At 39.3% G+C, this 25,419-nt stretch overlaps 1 protein-coding gene across 1 annotated transcript in view; it reads right to left on the bottom strand.

The window, feature by feature from the left end:
* FAM72A (family with sequence similarity 72 member A) overlaps window positions 1-5,017 on the bottom strand; it is a 201,951-nt gene extending 196,934 nt beyond the window's left edge. Inside the window, exon 1 of the mRNA XM_053706601.1 lies at window positions 4,864-5,017. Coding sequence (XP_053562576.1) covers window positions 4,864-5,015 — 152 coding nt within the window. The 5' untranslated portion in view covers window positions 5,016-5,017. The remainder of the gene's footprint in view (window positions 1-4,863) is intronic.
* Between the last annotated feature and the right edge of the window lie 20,402 nt (window positions 5,018-25,419).

The following is a 25,419-nucleotide window of genomic DNA, read 5'->3' as shown; positions in this document are numbered from 1 at the left end:
TCCAATCAGCCAATCGGTTTGAACTTGAATCTGATTGGCTGATTCAATCAGCCAATCAGATTTTTCCTACCTTAATTCCGATTGGCTGATAGAATCCTATCAGCCAATCGGAATTCGAGGGACGCCATCTTGGATGACGTCATTTAAAGGAACCTTCATTCGTCGTTAGTCCGTCGGTTAGGAAGGATGGCTCCGCGTCGGCTGCTTCAAGATGGACCTGCTCCGCTCCGGATGGAGGAAGATAGAAGATGCCGCCTGGATGAAGACTTTGGACCCTCTGGAGGACCTCTTCTTGCCGGATAGGATGAAGACTTCGGACCCTCTTCTGGACAGATCGGTGATACCGGCTGGGTGAAGACAAGGTAGGGAGATCTTCAGGGGCTTAGTGTTAGGTTTTTTAAGGGGGGTTTGGGTTAGATTAGGGGTATGTGGGTGGTGGGTTGTAATGTTGGGGGGGGGGGTATTGTATGTTTTTTTTTCAGGCAAAAGAGCTGATTTCTTTGGGGCATGCCCCGCAAAAGGCCCTTTTAAGGGCTGGTAAGGAAATAGAGCTGTTAACTTTTTATTTTAGAATAGGGTAGGGCATTTTTTTATTTTGGGGGGCTTTGTTATTTTTTTAGGGGGCTTAGAGTAGGTGTAATTAGTTTAAAATTCTTGTAATCTTTTTTTATTTTTTGTAATTTAGTGTTTGTTTTTTTAATTTAGTTTAGTTGATTTAATTGTAGGTAATTGTAGGTAGTTTATTTAATTAATTTATTGATAGTGTAGTGTTAGGTTTAATTGTAACTTAGGTTAGGATTTATTTTACAGGTAATTTTGAAATTATTTTAACTAGGTAGCTATTAAATAGTAAATAACTATTTAATAGCTATTTTACCTAGTTAAAATAAATACAAAGTTGCCTGTAAAATAAATATAAATCCTAAAATAGCTACAATATAATTATTTGTTATATTGTAGCTATATTAGGGTTTATTTTACAGGTAAGTATTTAGCTTTAAATAGGATTATTTTATTTAGAAGAAATAATTTATTTCGTTAGATTAAAATTATATTTAATTTAGGGGGGTGTTAGGGTTAGATTTAGCTTTAGGGGTTAATACATTTATTATAGTAGCGGTGAGGTTCGGTCAGCAGATTAGGGGTTAATACTTGAAGTTAGGTGGCGGTGATGTTAGGGAGGGCAGATTAGGGGTTAATAAAATTTATTAGAGGGTTTGCCAGGAGGGAGTGGGGCGGTTTAGGGGTTAATACATTTATTATAGTGGCGGTGAGGTCCGGTCGGCAGATTAGGGGTTAATAAGTGTAGGTAAGGTAGCGGCGACGTTGGGGGGGGCAGATTAGGGGTTAATAAATATTATATGTAGGGGTCGGCGATGTTAGGGGCAGAAGATTAGGGGTACATAGGGATAATGTAGGTGGCGGCGGTGTCCGGTCGGCAGATTAGGGGTTAAAATTTTTTATTAGAGTAGCGGCGATGTGGGGGGGCCTCGGTTTAGGGGTACATAGGTAGTTTATGGGTGTTAGTGTACTTTAGAGCACAGTAGTTAAGAGCTTTATAAACCGGCGTTAGCCCATAAAGCTCTTAACTCTTGATTTTTTTCTGCGGCTGGAGTCTTGTTGGTAGAGTTCTAACGCTCACTTCAGCCAAGACTCTAAATACTGGCGTTAGGAAGATCCCATTGAAAAGATAGGATACGCAATTGGCGTAAGGGGATCTGCGGTATCAAAAAGTCGCGGCTGGAAAGTGAGCGTTAGACCCTTTCCTGACTGACTCTAAATACCAGCGGGCGGTAAAAACCAGCGTTAGGACCCCTTAACGCTGGTTTTGACGGCTAACGCAGAACTCTAAATCTAGGCGTTTGTGTTTTTTCTCTATAAGTTGTCTTTATTATTAGTTGCTCTAATATTTCCAAAGCTCTGCTGCATTTGCAATCAGTAAACTCTGATTTTAAAATAAATTCCTGAAAAAAGAGCTAAAGATGATACCAATTTGTCACATTATGGCATATGTACAATTGGCAAAAACAAGGGGAGTAGGGAAGGGAACACAAATAAATAATACACTAATATGGAAGGCGTAGTGTTAATAGTATACCTGCGCATTTCTATGTCAAAATTAACCAGATCGCCTCAAGTAGTTAATTTGTTAGCCTGAAGGAGAGATTTTGAGAATTTAGAGAAACAGCTGGTAGGGTCTCAAAATTGAGTGTTCATATTTGTTGATGCATGTTAGTCCCCTCCGGGTACACTTCAAATCCACTGATTTGCCTTATCATATAAGGAAACAAATATATACAGAAGGTGGGTCTCAAACCCCAAATGGTTACCAGATGTCCTTATGTAGTGTGGGTGATCTCACCTCTCTTGCTCGTTGTCGCTCCCGGTGCCGTCTGATTCAGCATGCTCACTGAGGGAGTGTAAGGAGTGTCAGCTGGTAACAGCTAATCAGGATCCTTCCTGATTCATCCACCACCGTCTGCCGATCAAGCCCTATGATCCTTCCAGACTTCGAGTGTATCCGCATCGGTCACCGGGAGACACCCACTCCAGGCAGGCATACGGTCCTGTAGCAACGGCTACAATTCTGTAGCAACGGCTACAAGGCAGGCGAATAAACAAACAATGGTTGCAAAATTAAGTCTGCTCCTTGAAGCTGGCAAACAGGAAAATCAGAAAAAAGCGAAGAAAGGAGTGGCTTCCAGAGTATATCCTTAAAACTTAGCATTTATTTCAGCATAACATTAAAACGGTAACAGACAGTTCACATACTACACTCAGTACCACACATAAGCTGAGAAGAATGCTCACGCATTTCAGCTTAAACAAGCCGTAATCATAGCATACTAGACGAGAAAAGGTACACACTATTTAAAACCATAACATGCTGTCTATTGGTTAAAATAAAAGGAACTTCAGCTGAAATTAGTCTATGGGGCATATTTATCAAAGTGCGAGTTGACATGATACGAAGTGGTGCAATACCGCCCCCTGCAGATTTGCGGCCGCTAGCAGGGGTGTCAATCAACCCAATCGTTTTCGATCGGGTTGATTTCTGTCCGCCGCCTCAGAGCAGGCGGACAAGTTATGGAGCAGCGGTCTTTAGACTTTGGAGCTTGATAATTCAGCCCCTATGAGTTAATTACTTAAATTGAGAGAGTGACAACACAATATTTAGTATAAAGCCACATACACAGTAGAACAATGAATATACATATAATATATGTCTAACACAGTAGTGGATATGCTTGTGCTTTATTACAAACTGATGTACTAGGCTTCATTTGGGATTTAGAACATATAGTACATTTCATACATGTTCTTTTTCAATATTCAGAATATTTTCCAAATATATATATATATATATATATATATATATTTGTTTAATACTACAGCTAAACCAGGCTGGACAGAGTACAAGGGATACTATGGCGCACTACTAGCTAAAAAAGAAAAACAGAAGTAAAACAAAATAACCAAAGAAAAACAAAACAAAAAATCAAAATCACCAAAACACAAACTTAGACTATCCTAATCTGCATTTGAACCCAGGTCTCCCATTTAAAAGTCCTCTGTATTTACCACTGCACTATATATGGGTATAAGATAAATGTCTAAGCTAAATGCAGACTTGTATTTCCAGACATGGAGGCCCATTTATCAAGCTTCGAACGGAGCTTGGGGCCCCGTGTTTCTGGAGAGCCTTCAGACTCGCCAGAAACAGCAGTTATGAAGCAGCGGTCTAAAGACCGCTGCTCCATAACCCTATCCGCCTGCTCTGAGCAGGAGGACAGAGATCGGCACAATTCAACCCGATTGAGTACGATCGGGTCGATTGACACCCCCTGCTGGCGACCGATTGGCCGTGAGTCTGCAGGGGGCGGCGTCTCCTCATTCAGCGATGTCTGTCGGACCTGATCCGCACTGTCGGATCAGGTCCAACAGACATTTGATAAATAGGCCTCTTAATCTGAATTATGGAAAGGGTAATGCAATGCGATCTTTACAATAGACAAATGGCTTATTAATAATATCTCAAACATATACAGATAGCTCTATAAGACCATTGCTAAAGGGTACCCTGGCAGACTGTAAGCTAAAAATCAGATCAAAACAGACTTATGCTGGATTCAAACCCAGAGTTACCACTTCCCAGTGCTATGTACAATTGGCACTTTTCTTTTTTCTAAACCTAATAATGTTTACGTGCTGCAGCTGGGGTATACATGTAAGGGTATTTGCTACAAAAAGGTTGAGAAACATTGGGCTACAGCATGCAATCTGAAAGGGACACTATACACTAGATTTTTCTTTGCATAAATGGTAGATGATCCATTTATATAGCCAATCTCGTGCTAATTTTCAGACTACTAACCAAGTCCCAAAGTTTTAGATGTATACTGATGTCTACAGACTTGAGATTGCTTCTGTTTGTATAATGGTCTTTTCATATGCAGGCGAGGGTCTGCTCTCAGCCCCTATTCAATGGGTGTCCCAGCCTAATCTGATTAACAGAGCTAAACTGAGAGCTTCTAAGTAAGTTTTTAAAAGGTTTTATACTGGATATTTATATCAGTATCTGTGCATAGTCTTCTTTATAGTAGTGTCTATTACATGTAGTTATATGAAAATTGGTGTATACTGTCCCTTTAAACAATTTTCCAATGTACTTCTATTATCTAATTTGCTTCATTTTCTTGGCAGCTTCCACTGGTGCATTGCTGGTTCTGAGCCTACCTAGGTATGCTTTTTTTAAATTAAAGATACCAACAGAACAGAGTCATAATTGATAATATAAGTGAATTAGAATTACAAAAATCTCTTCTATAACGAGTCAAATGAAAGCATATTAAACATACATACTGGACAGGAGGAATATCTGTAGAGAACATCTCCTGGGCTGTATCTGCCAGTAAAACTGCTTTCATTCCACGGACACTCAGAACCTGCTCACAGAACCTGCAGATAAGCACAAAAACGCATCTGTTCTTAAAGGCAGAAGATCCGGTTGACATAATTTTGTCCACCCCTAAGAAAAAAGAAGTAAAAAAAAGAAAACAGCAATATAATTAGTGTTGTGGTCTTAGTTAACAAAAGGGTTGAAGAAGCAGAAAGCAATAGAAAAGAATGCTTTAAACTACAGAAAACCGTGCTGTTAGTGTTAGTGGAATTACTCCTGCCTTAGGCCAATAAACCATGTACAAGCCCAAGTTAGTATTCAAAAAAAATATAAGTATTTTTTTAATTTATAAATCATCTGCATTTTTGTAGAGTTGTAGAAGGGATCCAGTAAACCTAATAAATGACCATAAAATAAGAAAATATGATGTAATACTCAGGTCCTACGTACTTACAAACTTGTTGAAAAGCTTTGATTGTTATTTTTATTTCCTGATCAATCAATCACTTTGTAGAATTTTGCAGGGTCAATGCCAGGGTTCTGAATCCTGCAGAGTGCATTTTAATCTCAATGAATGAATGAACACAAAAAAAATTAAAAAAAAATTCAGAGGTATTGAACTGGCATTTTAAGCTTAATAACCCTCTGAGTACATGGTCAATAACTTTCTATTCATTAGAACAAATAACTGGTCATAATGTAAAAGGCAATAGAACATTTGGCCCCTACAGATGAAGGGCGAGATTACATATACGGCATAGGTTTCAGCGCAAGTGCTGAAACCCACGCCGCCCATAAGTTCACCTCGCACATCGGGTGAATCACATGTACAGCGCCGGCAGATCATATACTTACTGCCGTAAGTCGGATAAACTGGCGACGTTCAGAAAAGTGCGGAAATACACATTTCTGGAGTCGCCAATGACTTAAGGCAGTTTATGAACTGCTGGTGCCTAAGTAAAAAAACAAAAAAAAATGTTTAAACACACTGTGACAATCACTTGTTTGGAACAGAAAGGGTTAACAGACCCTCTCCACTTTAACCAATCTGTCACAGTCTAGCCACTCCAGACAAGCCTGTGACTTAGTTCAGAGGTTAAAAACACTCTCTAGTCTGTCCTAGTCTTGAAAAAAAAAATGCCCAAACTCCTCTTTAATGCCACCCACACTAAACTATCTCTAAGCTGCCACCACTTAAGATTTATTATATGGGAAAACTTGAAGGAAAACCCAGACTAACAAATTAAATCCCAGAGTACAATTTAAGCAAAACAATAATCTAAAAGTATTAAAGGGACAGTACACTATAAAATTCTTTTTCCATGAATGTATTTTAAATTACTTGTTATACCAGCTGCAGAGTATAAAATATTTGAGAAATTGCATTTTCAGGTATATTTGTGTATATTAAGTAGCTGGTTTTGTGCTTTGTAACCACAGCCTATTACAATGGATTGAACTTAAAGGGACACTCAATCAAAATTAAACTTTCATTATTCAGATAGAGCATGCCATTTTAAACAACTTTCCAATTTACTTCCATTAACAAAATGTGCACAGTCTTTTTATATTTAAACTTTTTGAGTCACCAGCTCCTACTGAGCATGTGCAAGAATAAGTGTGTATGCATTTATGAATGGCTGACGGCTGTCACATGGTACGTGTATGCATTTGTGATTGGCTGATGGCTGTCACATGGTACAGGGGGAGTGGAAAAATACATAACTTTTAAAAATGTCAGAAAAAAAAAAAAATCTACTACTCATTTGAACTTCAGACTAAGTGCTATTGTATTGTCTTGTTATCTTGCATTTGTTGATTATGTAAATCTACTGTGTTGACTGGTCCTTTAAGGTAATATCATATCTCATTATGTTATCACTTTGTGTACACAGACTTGCTTCTTTATCTTATATTTGTCTGGAACACCAAAGTTCAATACATAGAGAGAACAATGGAAAATTATCATTTTATTACTTAACTATCCTGCATCCCACTGAGAGTAACTTCTTCTGCTGGCTGTGTTTACTTAGCCTTGTCAATAGCACTCCAGTATCGAAACTTTGAGTATAGGTGGCTATACCACAAAATAAATCAGCTATTTCAAATGCTGAAATAGGAGTAAAGGAGCTACTTGTAACCAATTTAATACACTCTAGCAGGTACAAAGGATCATTGGGAATAATTTAAAGGGGAGAAAATTTTTGTGTGAACTGTCCCTTTAACTACTACTAGTCTCTTTCAGTAACGTGGTTCAAATATTAGACAAAGGCAAAACTTAAAGGGACAGTCTAGGCCAAAATAAACTTTCATGATTCAGATAGAGCATGTACGTTTAAACAATTTTCCAATTTACTTTTATCACCAATTTTGCTTTGTTCCCTTGGTATTATTAGTTGAAAGCTTAACCTAGGAGGTTCATATGCTAATTTCTTAGACCTTGAAGGCCACCTCTTTTCAGAATGCATGTTAACAGTTTTTCACCACTAGAGGGTGTTAGTTCATGTATTTCATATAGATAACACTGTGCTTGTGCACATGAAGTTATCTGGGAGCAGGCACTGATTGGCTAAACTGCAAGTCTGTCAAAAGAACTGAAATAAAGGGGCAGTTTGCAGAGGCTTAGATACAAGATAATCACAGAGGTAAAAAGTATATAAAGATAACTGTGTTGGTTATGCAAAACTGGGGAATGGGTAATAAAGGGATTATCTATCTTTTAAAACAATACAAATTCTGGTGTAGACTGTCCCTTTAATAAAGGAATTGTTAATTATGCAAAAAATGATGCACAGAGCATTATTAATAAAAATATGTTAACAGATAGAATTATACACAAGCAAACAGTTTTAAAAAATAAAAAGGAGAAATAACAGACCTAATACTTTCCTAGCTTATATGTCTGTGACAGGGAGATTGGCAAGAAAAGATGGTCACTTACGCTGTAACAGCCTCCCATGTAGAATGAACAACTTGTATTGTTAGACACAAAATTGTATACCTATTTTTCAGATATCAAATTGCTTGACTTAACCTTCTTACAGAGGAGTCAGAAATATCCACTCTTTTTACGACATGTCATAAAGTTCATAAAGAGTCTTTGGCTAAAATTATAGAACACCTTCTAACTTCTGTTATGTATATCTAACCCATACACACAGATAGGCAATCCCTTTTCAATGTCATTAGAAGTATTGATACCAAACACCATATTTTGCATTATTTATGTTTCTGAGGCATTTTGGCTAGTTCCTGGATAGAGGCACTGTGTTCGATCATTCCCTGTGCTGAAAGGTTGGGGCCAATAAACTGACCAATTAGACCATAAAGTTCTCTCTTGTATTTTTTTTTACAAACTATTTATTAGGGCTCTGGCTTATCTAAGGGAAAACACAGCAACACATTTCTTCTGAAAAAAACAAATGTTTTTAGCACAAGCTAAAGAAAATTAACCCATTAGCATCTAAATAATGAGGTATTCATGACACACACATAAAAATCTAACCCGCCTCCAAAAAATTAACCCAACACGTCAAAACCCCTATATCTGCTATCCCCCCACCACAACACAATCTACCTATTTAAACTATTAACCCCTAATACACCAACCCCCACATTGCAAAGTACCTAATAAATGTATTAAACCTAATCCGCCATCCCCCAATGCAAAGTAACTAATTACACTATTAACACCTAATACGCCAACCCCCACAATGCAATCTACATAATTAAACTATTAACCCCTAAACCGCCAACCCCCCACAAAGCAAATAATCAATCTAATCACTAAGCTCCCTAACCTAACACTCCCTAAATTAACCCCAATTAACTACAATTACATAAACCTTTAACAATGACTTAAAATTACCAAAATTTAAAAAAATCCTATCTTTACATTAAAATAAAAAACTCACGTCTAGATTACGAGATTTGCGTTATGAGGGGTTCAGTGCTAACTTGCACTTTATTGGCACTGCTCACTTACCTACAGCGCTGGTATTACAGGTTTTTATAAACCCGGCGTTAAAAGACAAGAAGTGACCGTAGAGCAAACTTGTGCTCCATACCGCACTCCAATACCAGTGTGCTTAAGTCAGCGGTGAGCTGGTTGTACGTGCTTGTGCACGATTTCCCCATATACATCAAAGGGGAGAGCCGGCTGAAAAAAAGCCTAACACCTGCAATAAAGTAGTGTAAAGCTCCGTAATGCAGCCCCATTGATTCCTATGGGGAAACAAAATTTATGTTTACACCTAACACCCTAACATGAACCCTGAGTCTTAACACCCCTAATCTTACACTTATTAACCCCTAATCTGCCGCCCCAACATCACCGACACCTACATTATACTTATTAACCCCTAATCTGCCGCTCCGGACATTGCCACCACTATAATAAACATATTAACCCCTAAACCGCCGCACTCCTGCATCACAAACATTTGTTAAATATTAACCCCTAATCTGCCGCCCCTAACATCGCCGCCACCTACCTACATTTATTAACCCCTAATCTGCCGCCCCCAACGTCGCCGCCACTATACTAAAGTTATTAACCCCTAAACCTAAGTCTAATCCTAACCATAACACCCACTAACTTAAATATAATTAAAATAAATCTAAAGAAAACCTACTATTAATAACTAAATAATTCCTATTTAAACTAAATAAATACTTACCTATAAAAAAACCCTAAGCTAGCTACAATATAACTAATAGTTACATTGTATCTAGCTTAGGGTTTATTTTTATTTTACAGGCAAGTTTGTATTTATTTTAACTAGGTAGAATAGTTACTAAATAGTTATTAACTATTTACTAACTACCTAGCTAAAATAAATACAAATTTACCTGTAAGATGAAACCTAACCTGTCTTACACTAACACCTAACCTTACACTACAATTAACTAAATTACCTAAATTAAATACAATTACCTAAATTAAATACAAATAACTAAATTACAAAAAACAAACAAACACTAAATTACACAAAATAAAAAACAAATTACAAGATATTTAAACTAATTACACCTAATCTAATAGCCCTATCAAAATAAAAAGCCCCCCCAAAATAAAAAAAAACCCCTAGCCTAAACTAAACTACCAACAGCCCTTAAAAGGGCCTTTTGTGGGGCATTGCCCCAAAGAAATTAGCTCTTTTACCTGTAAAAAAAAAATACAAACAACCCCACAACAGTAAAACCCACCACCCACACAGCCAACCCCCCAAATAAAACCCTAACTAAAAAAACCTAAGGCCCCCATTGCCCTGAGAAGGGCATTTGGATGGGCATTGCCCTTAAAAGGGCATTTAGCTCTATTGCTGCCCAAAGTCCCTAATCTAAAACTAAAACCCACCCAATAAACCCTTTAAAAAACCTAACACTAACCCCCAAAGATCCACTTGCAGTTTTGAAGACTGGAGATTCAGAAGACTTATTTTGATAGGGCTATTAGATTAGGTGCAATTAGTTTAAATATCTTGTAATCTGTTTTTTATTTTGTGTAATTTAGTGTTTTTTTTTGTAATTTAGGTAATTGTATTTAATTTATGTAATTTATTTAATTGTTGTGTAATGTTATTTTACAGGTAAATTTGTATTTATTTAGCTAGGTAGTTAGTAAATAGTTAATAAATAAATATTTAGTAACTATTCTACCTAGTTAAAATAAATACAAACTTGCCTGTAAAATAAAAATAAACCCTAAGCTAGCTACAATGTAACTATTAGTTATATTGTAGCTAGCTTAGGGTTTATTTTATAGGTAAGTATTTAGTTTTAAATAGGAATTATTTAGGTAATGATAGTAGGTTTTATTTAGATTTATTTTAATTATATTTAAGTTAGGGTGTGTTAGGGTTAGACTCAGGTTTAGGGGTTAATAAATTTGGTATAGTGGCGGCCAGGGGCCCCTGACTTAACCATTGATCAGGGCCCCCCCCCCCTCCTTTGACGTGCAATTTTTGACCAAGTGACTAAAACGTATATGCACTTTATTCTTAAGTGTCTATTTAAATTGGAATTGTTGTAAAGGTAGTAACATACACACACACACAAACACACTCATACACTGAAACACACACACACACTCACACATAAGGATTCACATATAGACATTCTAGCAGACACGCAAAGAAACACACTCAGACACAGACACTCAGCACTTGTTTACGTTGACCTGACAAGTAATGAGGTAAACTACAGTTTTGTGAAACAAAATATGGAGTTCTGATTATATTTTTTGCAAAGGAAGATGCCAACTAAATGATGACAACAGCATGCAGTAGCTGAAAGGAAGGGCCCTGAACAGCCTAAACAATAATTTTAAGGTTAAATGGTGGATTGGTGACTTCCGGGAAAGGTCTTGTTAGTCTCAAAGTTTGTAGAAAGATGTGAATAATTAGTAGTAAGGTCACAATGTCCTAAAAAAGAACAGACAATGTTTATGTGCATAATGGTTTAGTGCACACTCAGAAATCCTCTCAAATGCTAATACTTTACTCCTTGTAATAACAATTCCCATGCTCAATTAGCACTCTGCTGTAGTACCCACTGGTGGCTGCCAGTTCTTGCCTCATGGGGCCCCCCTGGCCCATTGGGCCCCTGACAGGAGTCACCCCTGTCACCCCCTGATGGCGGCCCTGGTGGCGGCGACGTTGGGGGCGGAAGATTAGGGGTTAATAAATGTAGGTAGGTGGCGGCGATGTTAGGGACAGCAGATTAGGGTTTAATAATATCTAACTAGTGTTTACAATGTGGGAGTGCGGCAGTTTAGGGGTTAATATGTTTATTCTAGTGGCGGCGATGTCCGGAGCGGCAGATTAGGGGTTAATAATTTTATTTTATTGTTTGCGATGCGGGAGGGCCTCGGTTTAGGGGTTAATAGGTAGTTTATGGGTGTTAGTGTACTTTTTAGCACTTTAGTTATGAGTTTTATGCTACAGCTTTGTAGTGTAAAACTCATAACTACTGACTTTAGAATGCGTTACGAAGCTTGCGGATAGGCTGTACCGCTAACTTTTTGGCCTCCAAAAAAAAAAAAAAGCTTGTAATACCGGCGCTATGGAAGTCCCATTGAAAAAAGACTTTACAAAATTTGCGTAAATTAATTTGCGGTACTGCCAAAAAAGTGTGCGGGACAGCTGTACCTACAAGACTCATAATAGCAGCAGTAGTGAAAAAGCAGCATTATGAGCCTTAACGCTGCTTTTTTACGCATAACGCAAAACTCGTAATCTAGCCGTGTGTTTACATAAAAATAAAAAAATCTAAGATTACAGTAAAAAATAAAGGAAATTATCCAAAATAATTTTTTTAAACCTAATCTAATACCCCTAAGAAAATAAAAAAAAAACACCCCAAAATAAAATAACCCCTAAGCTAATATTAAACTACCAATAGCCCTTAAAAGGGCCTTTTGAAGGGCATTGCCAATAAGATTTAAGCAGCTCTCATCCTATTGGCTGATATGAAATTTTCAGCCAATAGGAATGCAAGGTGCCCCAATATAAAACGGGTACATTGCATTCAATTTTCAGTGTGCGTGTTGGATGTCCACATCGCCGCAGATCCAGCTCCACGCCGCGTCACTGGGATAAAGAAAGAAGATGGTCCCGCGCAGGGCCGGCCTTTGGGCAAGGCGGGGCAAGCGACCGCCTCGGGCTACGCGGTCAGGGGGGCCCCGCACCGCCTTAAAAATTATAATTGTTTTGGATTATTTTTTTTTAAATTACTTTTTTTTAACAAATGTTTGTGTTTTTTTGCTGCCATTTTTTTAAATTTTTGGCAGTGCCGCAAATTTTAGCCCAGGAGTGAGAGGGGAGGAGAGCCGGAGCACCGTAGGCTGTCATAGTCACTGTTAGTCTGATCAGTGAGTGCAGGTTGAGGCAGCAGACAGTCACAGTCAGCAGAGTGCGAGTCGCAGCAGGCATCGGCGCAGCGCAGGAGTCAGTCGACGAAGAGAGTGGTGAGTCACTCACTGTGTCAACAGTGGCTGGGAGTGTGTCAGTGTGTGTGACTAGGATGGAGGAGGATAGTTATTGGTGTTGAAGTAGTTCACTGACTACATCTAACCTCCTGAGCGTGACTAGTGCAGTGCCATATTTTAATTATGGTGGGCTGGGCCCTGAGCATAATTTTATTGCATGGTGCTGGGGTATAATTTTATTGCAGGTGGACTGGGCTTCATTTTATTGCAGTGGGGGTTCATTTTATTGCTGGGGGCAATTGAAGGGGGGCTGGGGCATAATGTTATTGCAGGGGGATTCATTTTATTGTTGGGGGCTGGGGAAATAATTTTATTGTTGGCGGCATCATATTTTTGTTGGGGGCATAATTTTATTGTAGGGGAGATGGGACATCATTTTATTGCAGGGGGACTGGGGGCATCATTTTATTGCAGTGGGGCTGGGGGCTTTAATGTATTGCTGGGGGCATCAATTTATTGCAGGGGCATCATTTTATTGCAGGGGAGCTGGGGCATCATTTTATTGCTGGGGCATCATTATTTTAGCAGTGGGGATGGGGTATCATTTTATTGCAGTGGGGATAGGACATCATTTCATTGCAGTGGGGATGGGACATCATTTTATTGCCGGGGGACTGGGGGCATCATTTTATTGCAGTGGGGCTGGGGGCTTCATTTTATTGCTGAGGACATAATTTATTGCTAGGGGCATCATTTTATTGCAGGGGAGCTGGGGCATACTTTTATTGCTGGGGCATCATTATTTTTGCAGGAGGGCTGGGGGCATAATTTTATTGCAGGGGGACTGTGCATTATTTTATTGCAGGGGGTTTCATTTTATTGCTGGGGGCTTCATTTTATTGCAGGGGGACTGGGCATCATTTTATTGCTGGGGGCATAATTGCAGTGGGGCTGGGGTAATCATTTATTGCAGGGGGCTCGGGGCATCATTTTATTGCAAGGGCATAATCTTATTGCAGAGGGGCTGGGCATCATTTTATTGCAGGGGGGCTTCATTGTATTGCTGGGGGCATCATTTATTGCAGGGGTGCTGGGGGCATCATATTTTTATTGGGGGCATCATTTTATTGCAGGGGCACTAGGCATCATTTTATTGCAGTGGGGCTGGGGCATCGTTTTATTGCAGGGGGACTGGGGGCTTCATTTTATTGCTGGGTGCATCATTTATTGCAGGGGTGCTGGGGGCATCATATTTTTGTTAAAGGCATCAATTTATTGCAGGGGCATCATCTTATTGCAGGGGGGCATCATTTTATTGCAGTGGGGCTGGGGCATTGTTTTATTGCAGGGGGACTGGGGGCTTCATTTTATTGCTGGGTGCATCATTTATTCCAGGGGTGCTGGGGGCATCATTTTATTGCACAGGAGCTGGGGCATCATTTTTTTGCAGGGGGGCTGGGTGCATAATTTATTGCACGGTGCTGGGGGCATCATTATTTTTGCAGGAGGGCTGGGGGCATAATTTTATTGCAGGGGGACTGTGCATTATTTTATTGCAGGGGGTTTCATTTTATTGCTGGGGGCTTCATTTTATTGCAGGGGGACTGGGCATCATTTTATTGCTGGGGGCATAATTGCAGTGGGGCTGGGGTAATCATTTATTGCAGGGGGCTCGGGGCATCATTTTATTGCAAGGGCATAATCTTATTGCAGAGGGGCTGGGCATCATTTTATTGCAGGGGGGCTTCATTGTATTGCTGGGGGCATCATTTTATTGCAGTGGGGCTGGGGGCTTCATTTTATTGCTGGGTGCATCATTTATTGCAGGGGTGCTGGGGGCATCATATTTTTATTGGGGGCATCATTTTATTGCAGGGGCACTGGGCATCATTTTATTGCAGTGGGGCTGGGGCATCGTTTTATTGCAGGGGGACTGGGGGCTTCATTTTATTGCTGGGTGCATCATTTATTGCAGGGGTGCTGGGGGCATCATATTTTTGTTAAAGGCATCAATTTATTGCAGGGGCATCATCTTATTGCAGGGGGGCTGGGCATTATTTTATTGCAGGGGGGCATCATTTTATTGCAGTGGGGCTGGGGCATTGTTTTATTGCAGGGGGACTGGGGGCTTCATTTTATTGCTGGGTGCATCATTTATTCCAGGGGTGCTGGGGGCATCATATTTTTGTTAAAGGAATCAATTTATTGCAGGGGCTGGGGGCATCATTTTATTGCAGGGGAGCTGGGGCATAATTTTATTGCTGGGGCATCATTTTTTTCAGGGGGCTGGGGGCATCATTTTATTGCTGGGGGCATCATATTTTTGTTGGGAACATCATTTTATTGCAGGGGCATCATCTTATTGCAGGGGGGCTGGGCATCATTTTATTGCAGGGCAATCATTTTATTGCAGTAGGGCTGGGGGCATCATTTTATTGCAGGGGGACTGGAGGCTTCATTTTATTGCTGGGTGCATCATATTTTTGGGGGGGCATCAATTTATTGCAGGGGCTGGGGGCATCATTTTATTGCAGGGGGGCTGGGGCATCATTTTTTGTAGGGGGGCTGGGGCATCATTTTATTGCAGGGGGCATCTGCATTATTTTATTGCAGAGGGGTTTCATTTTATTGCAGTGGGGATGGGGCATCATTTTATTGCAGGGGGACTGGGCATCATTTTATTGCTGGGGTCATCATTGCAGTGGTGTTGGGGTAATCATTTATTGCAGGGGGCTGGGGGCATCATTTTATTGCAGGGGGACTGGGCATTATTTTATTGCAGGGGGCTTCATTTTATTGCTAGAGGCATCATTTATTGCAGTGGGGACGGGGCATCATTTTATTGCAGGGGAACTGGGCATCATTTTATTGCTGGGGGCATCATTGCAGTGGGGCTGGGGGAATCATTTTATTGCAGGAGGACTGTGCTTCGTATTATTGCAGGGGGCTTCTTTTTATTGCAGGGGGCTGGGGCATAATTTTATTGTAGAGGGACTGTGCTTCGTATTATTGAAGGGGGCTTAATTTTATTGCAGGGGGCAGGGGCATAGTTTTATTGCAGGGGGATTAATTGTATTGCTGGGGGGCTGAGGACATCATATTTTTGTTGGGGGCATCATTTTATTTCAGGGGGCATCATTTTATAGCAGGGGAGATGGGACATCATTTTATTGCTGGGGGCACCATTTATTTTATTTATTTATTGCATGTGTGTGTGGGCTGTGTGTGTGGGGGGGCTGTGTGGGGGGGGGCTGTGGTGTGTGTGTGGGGGCTGTGGTGTGTGTGGGGGCTGTGGTGTGTGTGTGTGTGGGCTGTGGTGTGTGTGTGTGTGGGCTGTGGTGTGTGTGTGTGGGCTGTGGTGTATGTGGGCGGGCTGTGGTGTGTGTGTGGTGTGTTTGTGGGCTGTGGTGTGTGTGTTGTGTGTACACCTGTGTATGTGTCTGACACAGTGTGTGGATGTATGTGTATATAAGTATCTCTGTGTGTATTATACATGTGTGTTTGTGTGGTACAGTGCATTGCCCCATTTCTTTTAAGTATTTTTTTTTTCTGGGTAGAGGCCCCAGACTGTCAATCTGCATAGGGACCTGCACTTGCTAGGGCCGGCCCTGGCGTCTCTATAATGTTCTTGTTATACAGATGTAGCCTGATGAAACGGCACTGCAGCCGAGAAACGCGTTGCAAAGCAACTTTTTAAAGTTTTATTAAAGTTTTATATTTGTCCTACCTTGCTCTGAGACAATTATTCTCCATCCTATTACTATTGGGTTTAACAATTATCGGTTCTCTGCTTGACACTTGGCTCTGAACAACAGTGGCTTGCCTCAAATTGTAATAGCCTTCATTCTTGGAACTAACTTCTGGCTTTCTGAGGAACAGCTGATCTAATCACAGAGAGTCAGCCGAACGGCTCACAAAGTTTCTCATTTGATATTGCACTGTTTGTGCAATCCCGTATGTGAGTATAGGTCCACCGCTATCTGTTGTGTGTCAGACTGAGCTTTGGGTAATCTGCACCAAGGGCGTCTCTTGTCTTACATTACAGATACACTCCTTCACCTTATGAGACGCGCCTGTCACACGTAGCTGTTTGGTCCCAAGCGAGTCAGCCGAGCGGCTCTGAAGCTTCGGCTTGCCAGATATTGCACTGCTTGTGCAAACACATTTGTGAGTATTGAATCATTGTTTTCCACCTATATCCCTCTCATATACTAGGATTTTCTGCACCAGAGCGCCTCTTTGTCTTTCTAGGACGGAGCATACTGTTACTAACATTTTAGAGAGAGCAGCTGCCGATTGGGGTCTTCTTTGATGTTCACGGATTGGAGGATCTTTATATTGGGACAATCTTGGCATTAATGGACATATACCCTCCTTATATTTTTAAGGACTATGAATAAGTATATTTAATTAATAGTCCACATTTTCTATTTTTCATTTCACTTATTTGGTATATTAATCTATAAGGTACATACCACTTATCATATAAATATACATTTTCTTACTTACATTATATGATTATATAACATTAGGATTTAATATATTATTTGATTGGCTTTTTCTATTGGGGAGTTGCATAAATAGGCGCACCTTTTCTTATTGGACACTAATCTACATCATTAGGAGTGTGATCTAATTCTTTTCTGTTATATAATTAACAAATGCATGATAATAATGCGATAGCACTTAGTCCAAACTTAAAAATGAGTAGTAGATTTTCTTCTGACAAATTTCTAAATTATGTCTATGTCCACTCTTTCTTTTTTTTTTTTTTTTTTTTAAATGTATTTTTTTATTATTGATTATATTATAAATTTGGCAAGTACATAATTCATCATTGGTATAAAAAAGCATAAAGTACAAAATATTACAGTAACATAATACATTTGTGTAACAACGATTAAACATATTCGAAATTGACCTTCTCAATATTCCCTATATCAGAGCTTTACAAACTTTTCATGTTGGGGACACACTTTTTAGGACACACTTTTTAGACCTACATCATTTTGCGACACAGTAATTCAGTTGTACTAGCAAACAGGAGGTTAAACTAACTTGTTTTAAGAGATACGGACATATACATCAATTATATAATAATGAAATGTATTCACAAGTAATAGTATGTATGTGACAAAACAACTAGATAAACTAATTGTATAAAGAAATACAAAAAAGGGGCATATGTATCAAGCTCTGATTGAAGCTTGATGCCCGTGTTTCTGGCGAGCCTGCAGGCTCGCCAGAAACAGCAGTTATGAAGCAGCGGTCACAAAGACCGCTGCTCCATAACCTGTCTGCCTGCTCTGAGCAGGCGGACAGACATCGCCGGAAATCAACCCGATCGAGTACGATCTGGTTGATTGACACCCCCCTGCTGGCGGCCTATTGGCCGCGAGTCTGCAGGGGGCGGCGTTGCACCAGCAGCTCTTGTGAGCTGCTGGTGCAATGCTGAATACGGCGAGCGTATTGCTCGCCGTATTCAGTGAGGTCTGTCGGACCTGATCCGCACTGTCGGATCAGGTCCGACAGACCTTCATAACTAGAGGCCTAAGTCTTAACTCAAAGAATATGATGTGATTTAGATGATTAATATAATGTTAAAAGTTCCATTTCATTCATACATTATAGTCTTTATTAAGCAAACTAGGAACACACACACATACTGTAGCAAAGGCTAATAATTTAAAAACACTTAAACCTGGTTAATAAATAGTACAGGTCTGCTAAATATCAATAATAGTATATATCAGCCCGCAGTCAATATTATGCTGAGGTAAGCTAAGCATAATATTGACTGCGGGCTGATATATACTATTATTGATATTCAGCAGACCTGTACTACTTATTAACCAGGTTTAAGTGTTTTTAAATTATTAGCCTTTGCTACAGTATGTGTGTGTGTTCCTAGTTTGCTTAATAAAGACTATAATGTATGAATGAAATGGAACTTTTAACATTATATTAATCATCTAAATCACATCATATTCTTTGAGTTAAGACTTATTGTACAATTGTGGAGATCTTTGCTAAAAACTTTTTTGTATTTCTTTATACAATTAGTTTATCTAGTTGTTTTATCTTGTTCTAACCTAGACTCCACATCAGATGTTGGCTCTAATAATTATAATCAATGATATATCATTTTTGTATCCATCAAACTAGGATGAATATATACTAGGATACTTATATATGAGCAACACCTGCTATTGCTTAAAGGGACATGAAACCAACATTTTTTCTTTCATGATTTAGAAAGAGAATGCATTTTTAAACATCTTTCTAATTTACTTCTATTAGCCAATTTGTTTTATTCTCTTTATAATTTTTGCTGAAAAGCATATCTAGATATGCTCAGTAGCTGCTGTTTGGTTGCTGCACATATAAGCCTCATGTGATTGGCTCACCCATGTGCATTGCTTTTTCTTCAAATAAGGATATCTAAAAAATGAAGCAAAATAAATAATAGAAATAAATTGTAATGTTAAAATGTGTATGTTCTATCTGAATCATGAAAGAAAGATTTTGAATTTAGTGGCCCTTTCACTCTGATACCCCCTAACCCTATATGTTCTAAATAGTATGTATGGTGCAAGAATTAAAAAAAAAGTTTAATAACACCAATAGCTACTTACTATTTTAATGGGATGTATGAGGTTGATGGGATGAACACAGTTTCGGAATATTAGATAAAGACACTCGCATTTCATCATCAAGAATGTTTAAGCTTCCACTTCCTATCCATATATCAAGAGCAGCAATGCACTACTGGGAGCTAGCTGCAAAAACACCTTGACTTCTGACTTCATTTCAGTGTTTAAGCTGCTACCCTCAGAGCTCTACGAGTCTGACTGACTACTGACCACACTGCAAACACACTGCTGTCCCACTCACTAACTACATGTGCAGTCACAAGCTGATTGAGGAATCTACACGTGCAGTCAGAAGCCAATGTGCCGCCAATGGGAATAGTTTGATGATCTGTGACCCACTAGGCATCAATCACGTGTCAACCACGTGATATGCGTAGCAGGCAGACGGAAAGTCGGAAACCAAAAAAATTTATAAAATTAATTTCAAATTAAAAAAAAATTGTGCTGAAGCAGGGACACACCTACACACTGCCGCCAACACACTAATGTGTCACGACACACAGTTTGGAAAGCACTGCCCTATATCATTGGTGAGGGTATATTAAATAACGGAGTATATTTCTTATCTTTAACCTAATTCAAACTAAATATGGCATTAGATAAGCTATGACACCGCTCTCCCCAATTAATACAGAACTTTATTCAGTTTTATATACCTGTAGACTTGAAGGCTATGTATGGGATACATGGGGTTATCTTGACCCTCCATTCTTTTTCTCTTTTTTTCCTCTTCCCTTTCTCTTTCTTCCATGTCTCCCCAATCTTTCCCCTTACCCCCAGAGATACCAAAACTATCCATTTTATATCTTATACTAATGGTCCCTTTTATATCCTAGATTAGTACAGGTGGCCCTCGTTTTACAACGGTTCAATTTACACCGTTTCAGAATAACAACCTTTTTTTCCAGTCATGTGACTGCTATTGAAAAGCATTGAGAAGCAGTGGATTTATTAAAATAGCCAGTAGGTGGAGTTGTCCGCTTGTGTTGCAGCAAAGCCAAGCAAGCTGAAATTAATCAGTTTAACCAGACCTGAGCTATCGAGCGGATTTCAAAGGAACAAGATCTTCCTGTCTATAAATCAGTCCAGATTGGAATGCATAGAAAGAACTGTTTGCAGAAAAATGCAAGTGAAGTCTGTGTTGTGTGATTATTTTATTAGGTTTATAATGCTGTTTAGCAAATGCTTTTGTTCATTTAACTTAGTTTAATTATATATTCTGTTTTGTGTGATTATTTTATTAAGTTTATAATGCTGTTTAGCATTTAAAGTCTTCATTTCAAAGCTTTAAAAATAATGTATTAGGTGTTACTTATGACAATTTTGAGAGGGGCCTGGAACCTATCTCCCTCACTTCCCATAGACTTACATTATAAACTGGGTTTCAATTTACAACGGTTTCGATTTACAACCACTCCTTCTGGAACCTAACCCCAGCGTAAACTGACGGCTACCTGTATTTGAATTTTTATTTGAAAGACAATGTTAATACTACACCTAGGCCTATATGTAGGGGGGCAATGGAGCTAAGATTCTAATTTTTCCATTCTTCCTGTATCATGTGACTGCCATCACCCAATCACAAATGCATATACATATATTCTGTGATTTCTTGCACATGCTCAGTAGGAGCTGGTGTCTTAAAAAGTTTAAATATAAAAAGAATGTGCCCTTTTTCCTAATGGAAGTAAATTAGAAAGTTGTTTAAAATTGCATGCTCTATATGAATCATGAAAGTATCATTTTGACTTGAGCTTCCCTTTAAGGGACCTGAAAGTCAAAATGAAACTTTCATGGTTCAGATACAGCATGCATGATTAGATTCAGTTAACTTTTATTATCAATTTTACTTTTTTCTCTTAGTAATTTTTGCTCATAAAATCAAAATCATACCTAGATAGGCTCAAGATCATGAATACACTACTGACAACTAGCTGGTGATTTATAGCTACATATGTTTATCTCATCTTTGGCTCGCCAAATATGTTCATCTAGCTCCCAGTAGTCCTTTGCTGCTCTAGACTTTAACTATGTATTTAATCCCTTTGCAAGAGCTAATCAAAGAGTTATATGCAATCAATTTTATATCCCTGTAAACAAAATGCAAGAAACAAAAAGTTATATTTTTTGTTACATTTTCTATGGCACAAATGTTAAACATTTAAAGTGAATGTAAATTTTCTAATAATTCTTCTTCCCTACTAATTCCCAAACAACTGTTTAGTTAAACCGCCATATTATTTTTCCCAAAAAATGTATTATTTTACATTATATTTTATATTCAAACTTAGCTCCGTTTTTTCTGTTCAACTCCCCCCATCCTGTACTTCCTGTATTTCGACTGCATTATGTATAGAGCGGTCCCGCCCGCTCTATTACGTAGCTCAGAGGCGCGTTCACGAGCAGTACTCGATTTGCGCATGCGTTTCAAAATTTTGTGACATTATGCGCATGTGTTCCTTAATCCATACACAATCACTATCGGCACCGCTTTTTACACTGCACATGCGTCTAAACTACGTCTCCAGCAAATGATACGTATCCAGCAGATGATACTTTAGCACATGCGCGAGTCATTGACGCGCATTGCTGCAGAATCGGTCTTCTATTTGTGAACGCATGAGCAGTAACATCGCGTGACGTTTCAGAAAAGGGGTTGAACGCCCAGGGGGGGGGGGGGAGCAGATTAGAAGACGGAAGTGTCAATCAAAGGAAATGAGGGACAAAATGTCGGGCAGAGGAATCAAGTATAAGAACATTAGGTAAATAACTTTATATTTCGATTTCAGGTGCGATTATAAAAAAAACATGAATTAAAGTACCTTTTTTTATTAATGCACAATATGAGGATGAGCAATCCGCTTGAGTTTACATGCACTATTAAGAGTTTGTTTTTTACATTTCGAATACACACATTAAAGTGAATGTGAAGTTTGATGAATCAGTGCCAGGTTTTTAAAAACAGGGGTACTTTCATTCATCAAACTTTACATTTCACTCGTTTTGTTAAAATACTTTCTTTTTAATCTTGAAAGCTGCTCCAGCGATTCCCCCTCCTACCGTTCGTTACTTCATACGTCAGCAATGGCGAATACGGAATCCTCCAATAATGGCTTCTCCCCCAACGCTGTGATTGGAGGAAGCCGGATTAGTCATTTTTTACATATAAAGAGGCTTGCGACGGGCGGGCAAAGCGCTGGAGCAGCTTTCAAGATTAAAAGGTATTTTAACAAAACGAGTGAAATGTAAAGTTTGATGAATGAAAGTGCCCCTGTTTCTAATAGGGTTTTTAAAAACCGGGCACTGATTCATCAAACTTGACATTCACTTTAAAGTTCCTCATTTAACAAATACAGATCTTAGTGAGTTGCACTTTTACAAGAAGAAATCCAGCTCCGAAAACAGCGGAATGCCACGTGCAGCCACCTTCGGATCCTAACAAAGGATCTGAATGCACATCCTTAATTTAAACCACTTCATTAACAAAAACCCAACTATAATTCCTATCATGCTGCATTCAATTAATAGTGCTTCAACATGTGAAGCAGGAGAGAGCAGGTTGTTGTACATGCTCTGCACATTTAAAAGGACAATTACAGTAAAAAAAAAAAAAATACTTTCCCTCATAGAACATTTAATCATCATTATCGTCCCTACAAATGTATGTGTTTAATCCCCAAAAAGGGATAAAACACATATTTAAAGTAATAAGGTAATTAAACTTTTGGGGGGTTAAATCTTCCATGTTCTTTATTGTTTCACAGGTATGGCTATCCTAATTTTTCATAATAGATTTTAAATGCATAGTATTGAAGTTATTCCTTGCCTCCTGCTAGTCATGGATGCTACCATGTTGAAATGTACCTATTATTGCATTCCAGTGCTGATGTGTTCGCACATGTGCAGTAACTCTCCTTCAGGTACCTGCAGTGTAACCTAAGTTCCAACATGGCGGCACTCATAATTAGTGTTTAAAGGGATAGTAAAGTCCAAATTAAACTTTCATGATTCAGATGGGGAATGTAATTTTAAACAACTTTCTAATTTACTTTTATCATCAAATTTGCTTTGTTCTCTTGCTATTCTTAGTTAAAAGCTAAACCTGGGTAGGATCAAATGCTAATTTATAAGCCCTTGAAGGTCACCTCTTATCTGAATGCATTTGACAGTTTTTCACAGCTAGAGGGCATTAGTTCATGTGTTTCATATAGATAACGTGCTCACGCACGTGAAGTTATTTAAGAGTCTGCACTAATTGCCTGAAATGCAAGTCTGTCAAAATATCTGAGAGAAGGAGACAGTCAGCAGAAGCTTAGATACAAGGTAATTACAGAGGTAAAAAGTATATTTCTACAACAGTGTTGGTTATGCAAAACTAGTGAATGGTAAATAAAGGGATTATCTATCTTTTTAACCCCTTAACGACCAAGGACGTACGCCACACGTCCTCAAAAAAAATACAGTTAATGACCGAGGACGTGTGGCGTACGTCCTTGGTCTGGAAAGCAGCTGGAAGCGATCCTGCTCGCTTCCAGCTGCTTTCCGGTTATTGCAGTGATGCCTCGATATCGAGGCATCCTGCAATAACCCCCCTTGGCCATCCGATGCAGAGAGAGCCCTGTGGCTCTCTCTGCACCGGACATCGGTGGCCGGTATCGTTGGTGGGTGGGAGCAAGTCTGGGAGGCGGGTGGGCGGCGGGACAGGCGGGGGCGCGCACGGGAGCGCGCGCGTGCACAGGGGGCGGCGGGCGGGCGCATGCACGGGGTGGGAGCGGGAGGGAACCGCTACACTGCAGAAAAAAAAAAGTTAAGAAAAGTAAAAAAAAAAAAAACATTTAACAAAATAAATGATGATCTAAGGGTTCTGGAAGGGGTGGGGGGTTGGTCTGGGGGGGGGAGCTACACTACAGAAAAGGGCTATGAAAAAAACAATAAACATACTTTTGTTACTAAACTGGGTACTGGCAGACAGCTGCCAGTACCCAAGATGGCGCCCATTAAGGCAGAGGGGGTGGGTTAGAAAGCTGTTTGGTGGGGGATCAGTGAGGTTGGGGGCTAAGGGGGGATCCTACACAGCAGCATATGTAAATATGCCAAAAAAAAAAAAAAAGCCCAAATATAGCTTTTATTTTAGTACTGGCAGAGTTTCTGCCAGTACTTAAGATGGCGGGGACAATTGTGGGGTGGGGGAGGGAAGAGAGCTGTTTGGGAGGGATCAGGGGGTCTGATGTTTTAGGTGGGAGGCTGAGCTCTAAACTAAAGCTAAAATTAACCCTGCAAGCTCCCTACAAGCTACATAATTAACCCCATCACTGCTAGCCATAATACACGTGTGATGCGCAGCGGAATTTGGCGGCCTTCTGATTACCACAAAGCAACGCCAAAGCCATATATGTCTGCTATTTCTGAATAAAGGGGATCCCAGAGAAGCATTTACAACCATTTGTGCCATAATTGAACAAGCTGTTTGTAAATGATTTCAGTGAGAAACCTAAAATTGTGAAAAATGTAACGTTTTTTTTAATTTGATCGCATTTGGCGGTGAAATGGTGGCATGAAATATACCAAAATGGGCCTAGATCAATACTTGGGGTTGTCTACTACACTATACTAAAGCTAAAATTGCCCCTAAAAGCTCCCTACATGCTCCCTAATTAACCCCTTCACTGCTGGGCATAATACACGTGTAGTGCGCAGTGGCATTTAGCAGCCTTCTAATTACCAAAAAGCAACGCCAAAGCCATATATGTCTGCTATTTCTGAACAAAGGGGTTCCCAGAGATTAATTTAAAATAATTTAAGCCATAATTGCACAAGCTGTTTGTAAATAATTTCAGTGAGAAACCAAAAGTTTGTGAAAAAATTAGTGAAAAAGTGAAATTTTTTTTGTATTTAATCGCATTTGGCGGTGAAATGGTGGCATGAAATATACCAAA

This window comes from Bombina bombina, chromosome 3 (assembly GCF_027579735.1).
Source record: "Bombina bombina isolate aBomBom1 chromosome 3, aBomBom1.pri, whole genome shotgun sequence".
Lineage (NCBI taxonomy): Eukaryota > Metazoa > Chordata > Amphibia > Anura > Bombinatoridae > Bombina > Bombina bombina.
The sequence above is the reverse complement of the archived record's forward strand: the minus strand, read 5'-3'. Positions and strand labels throughout refer to the sequence as shown.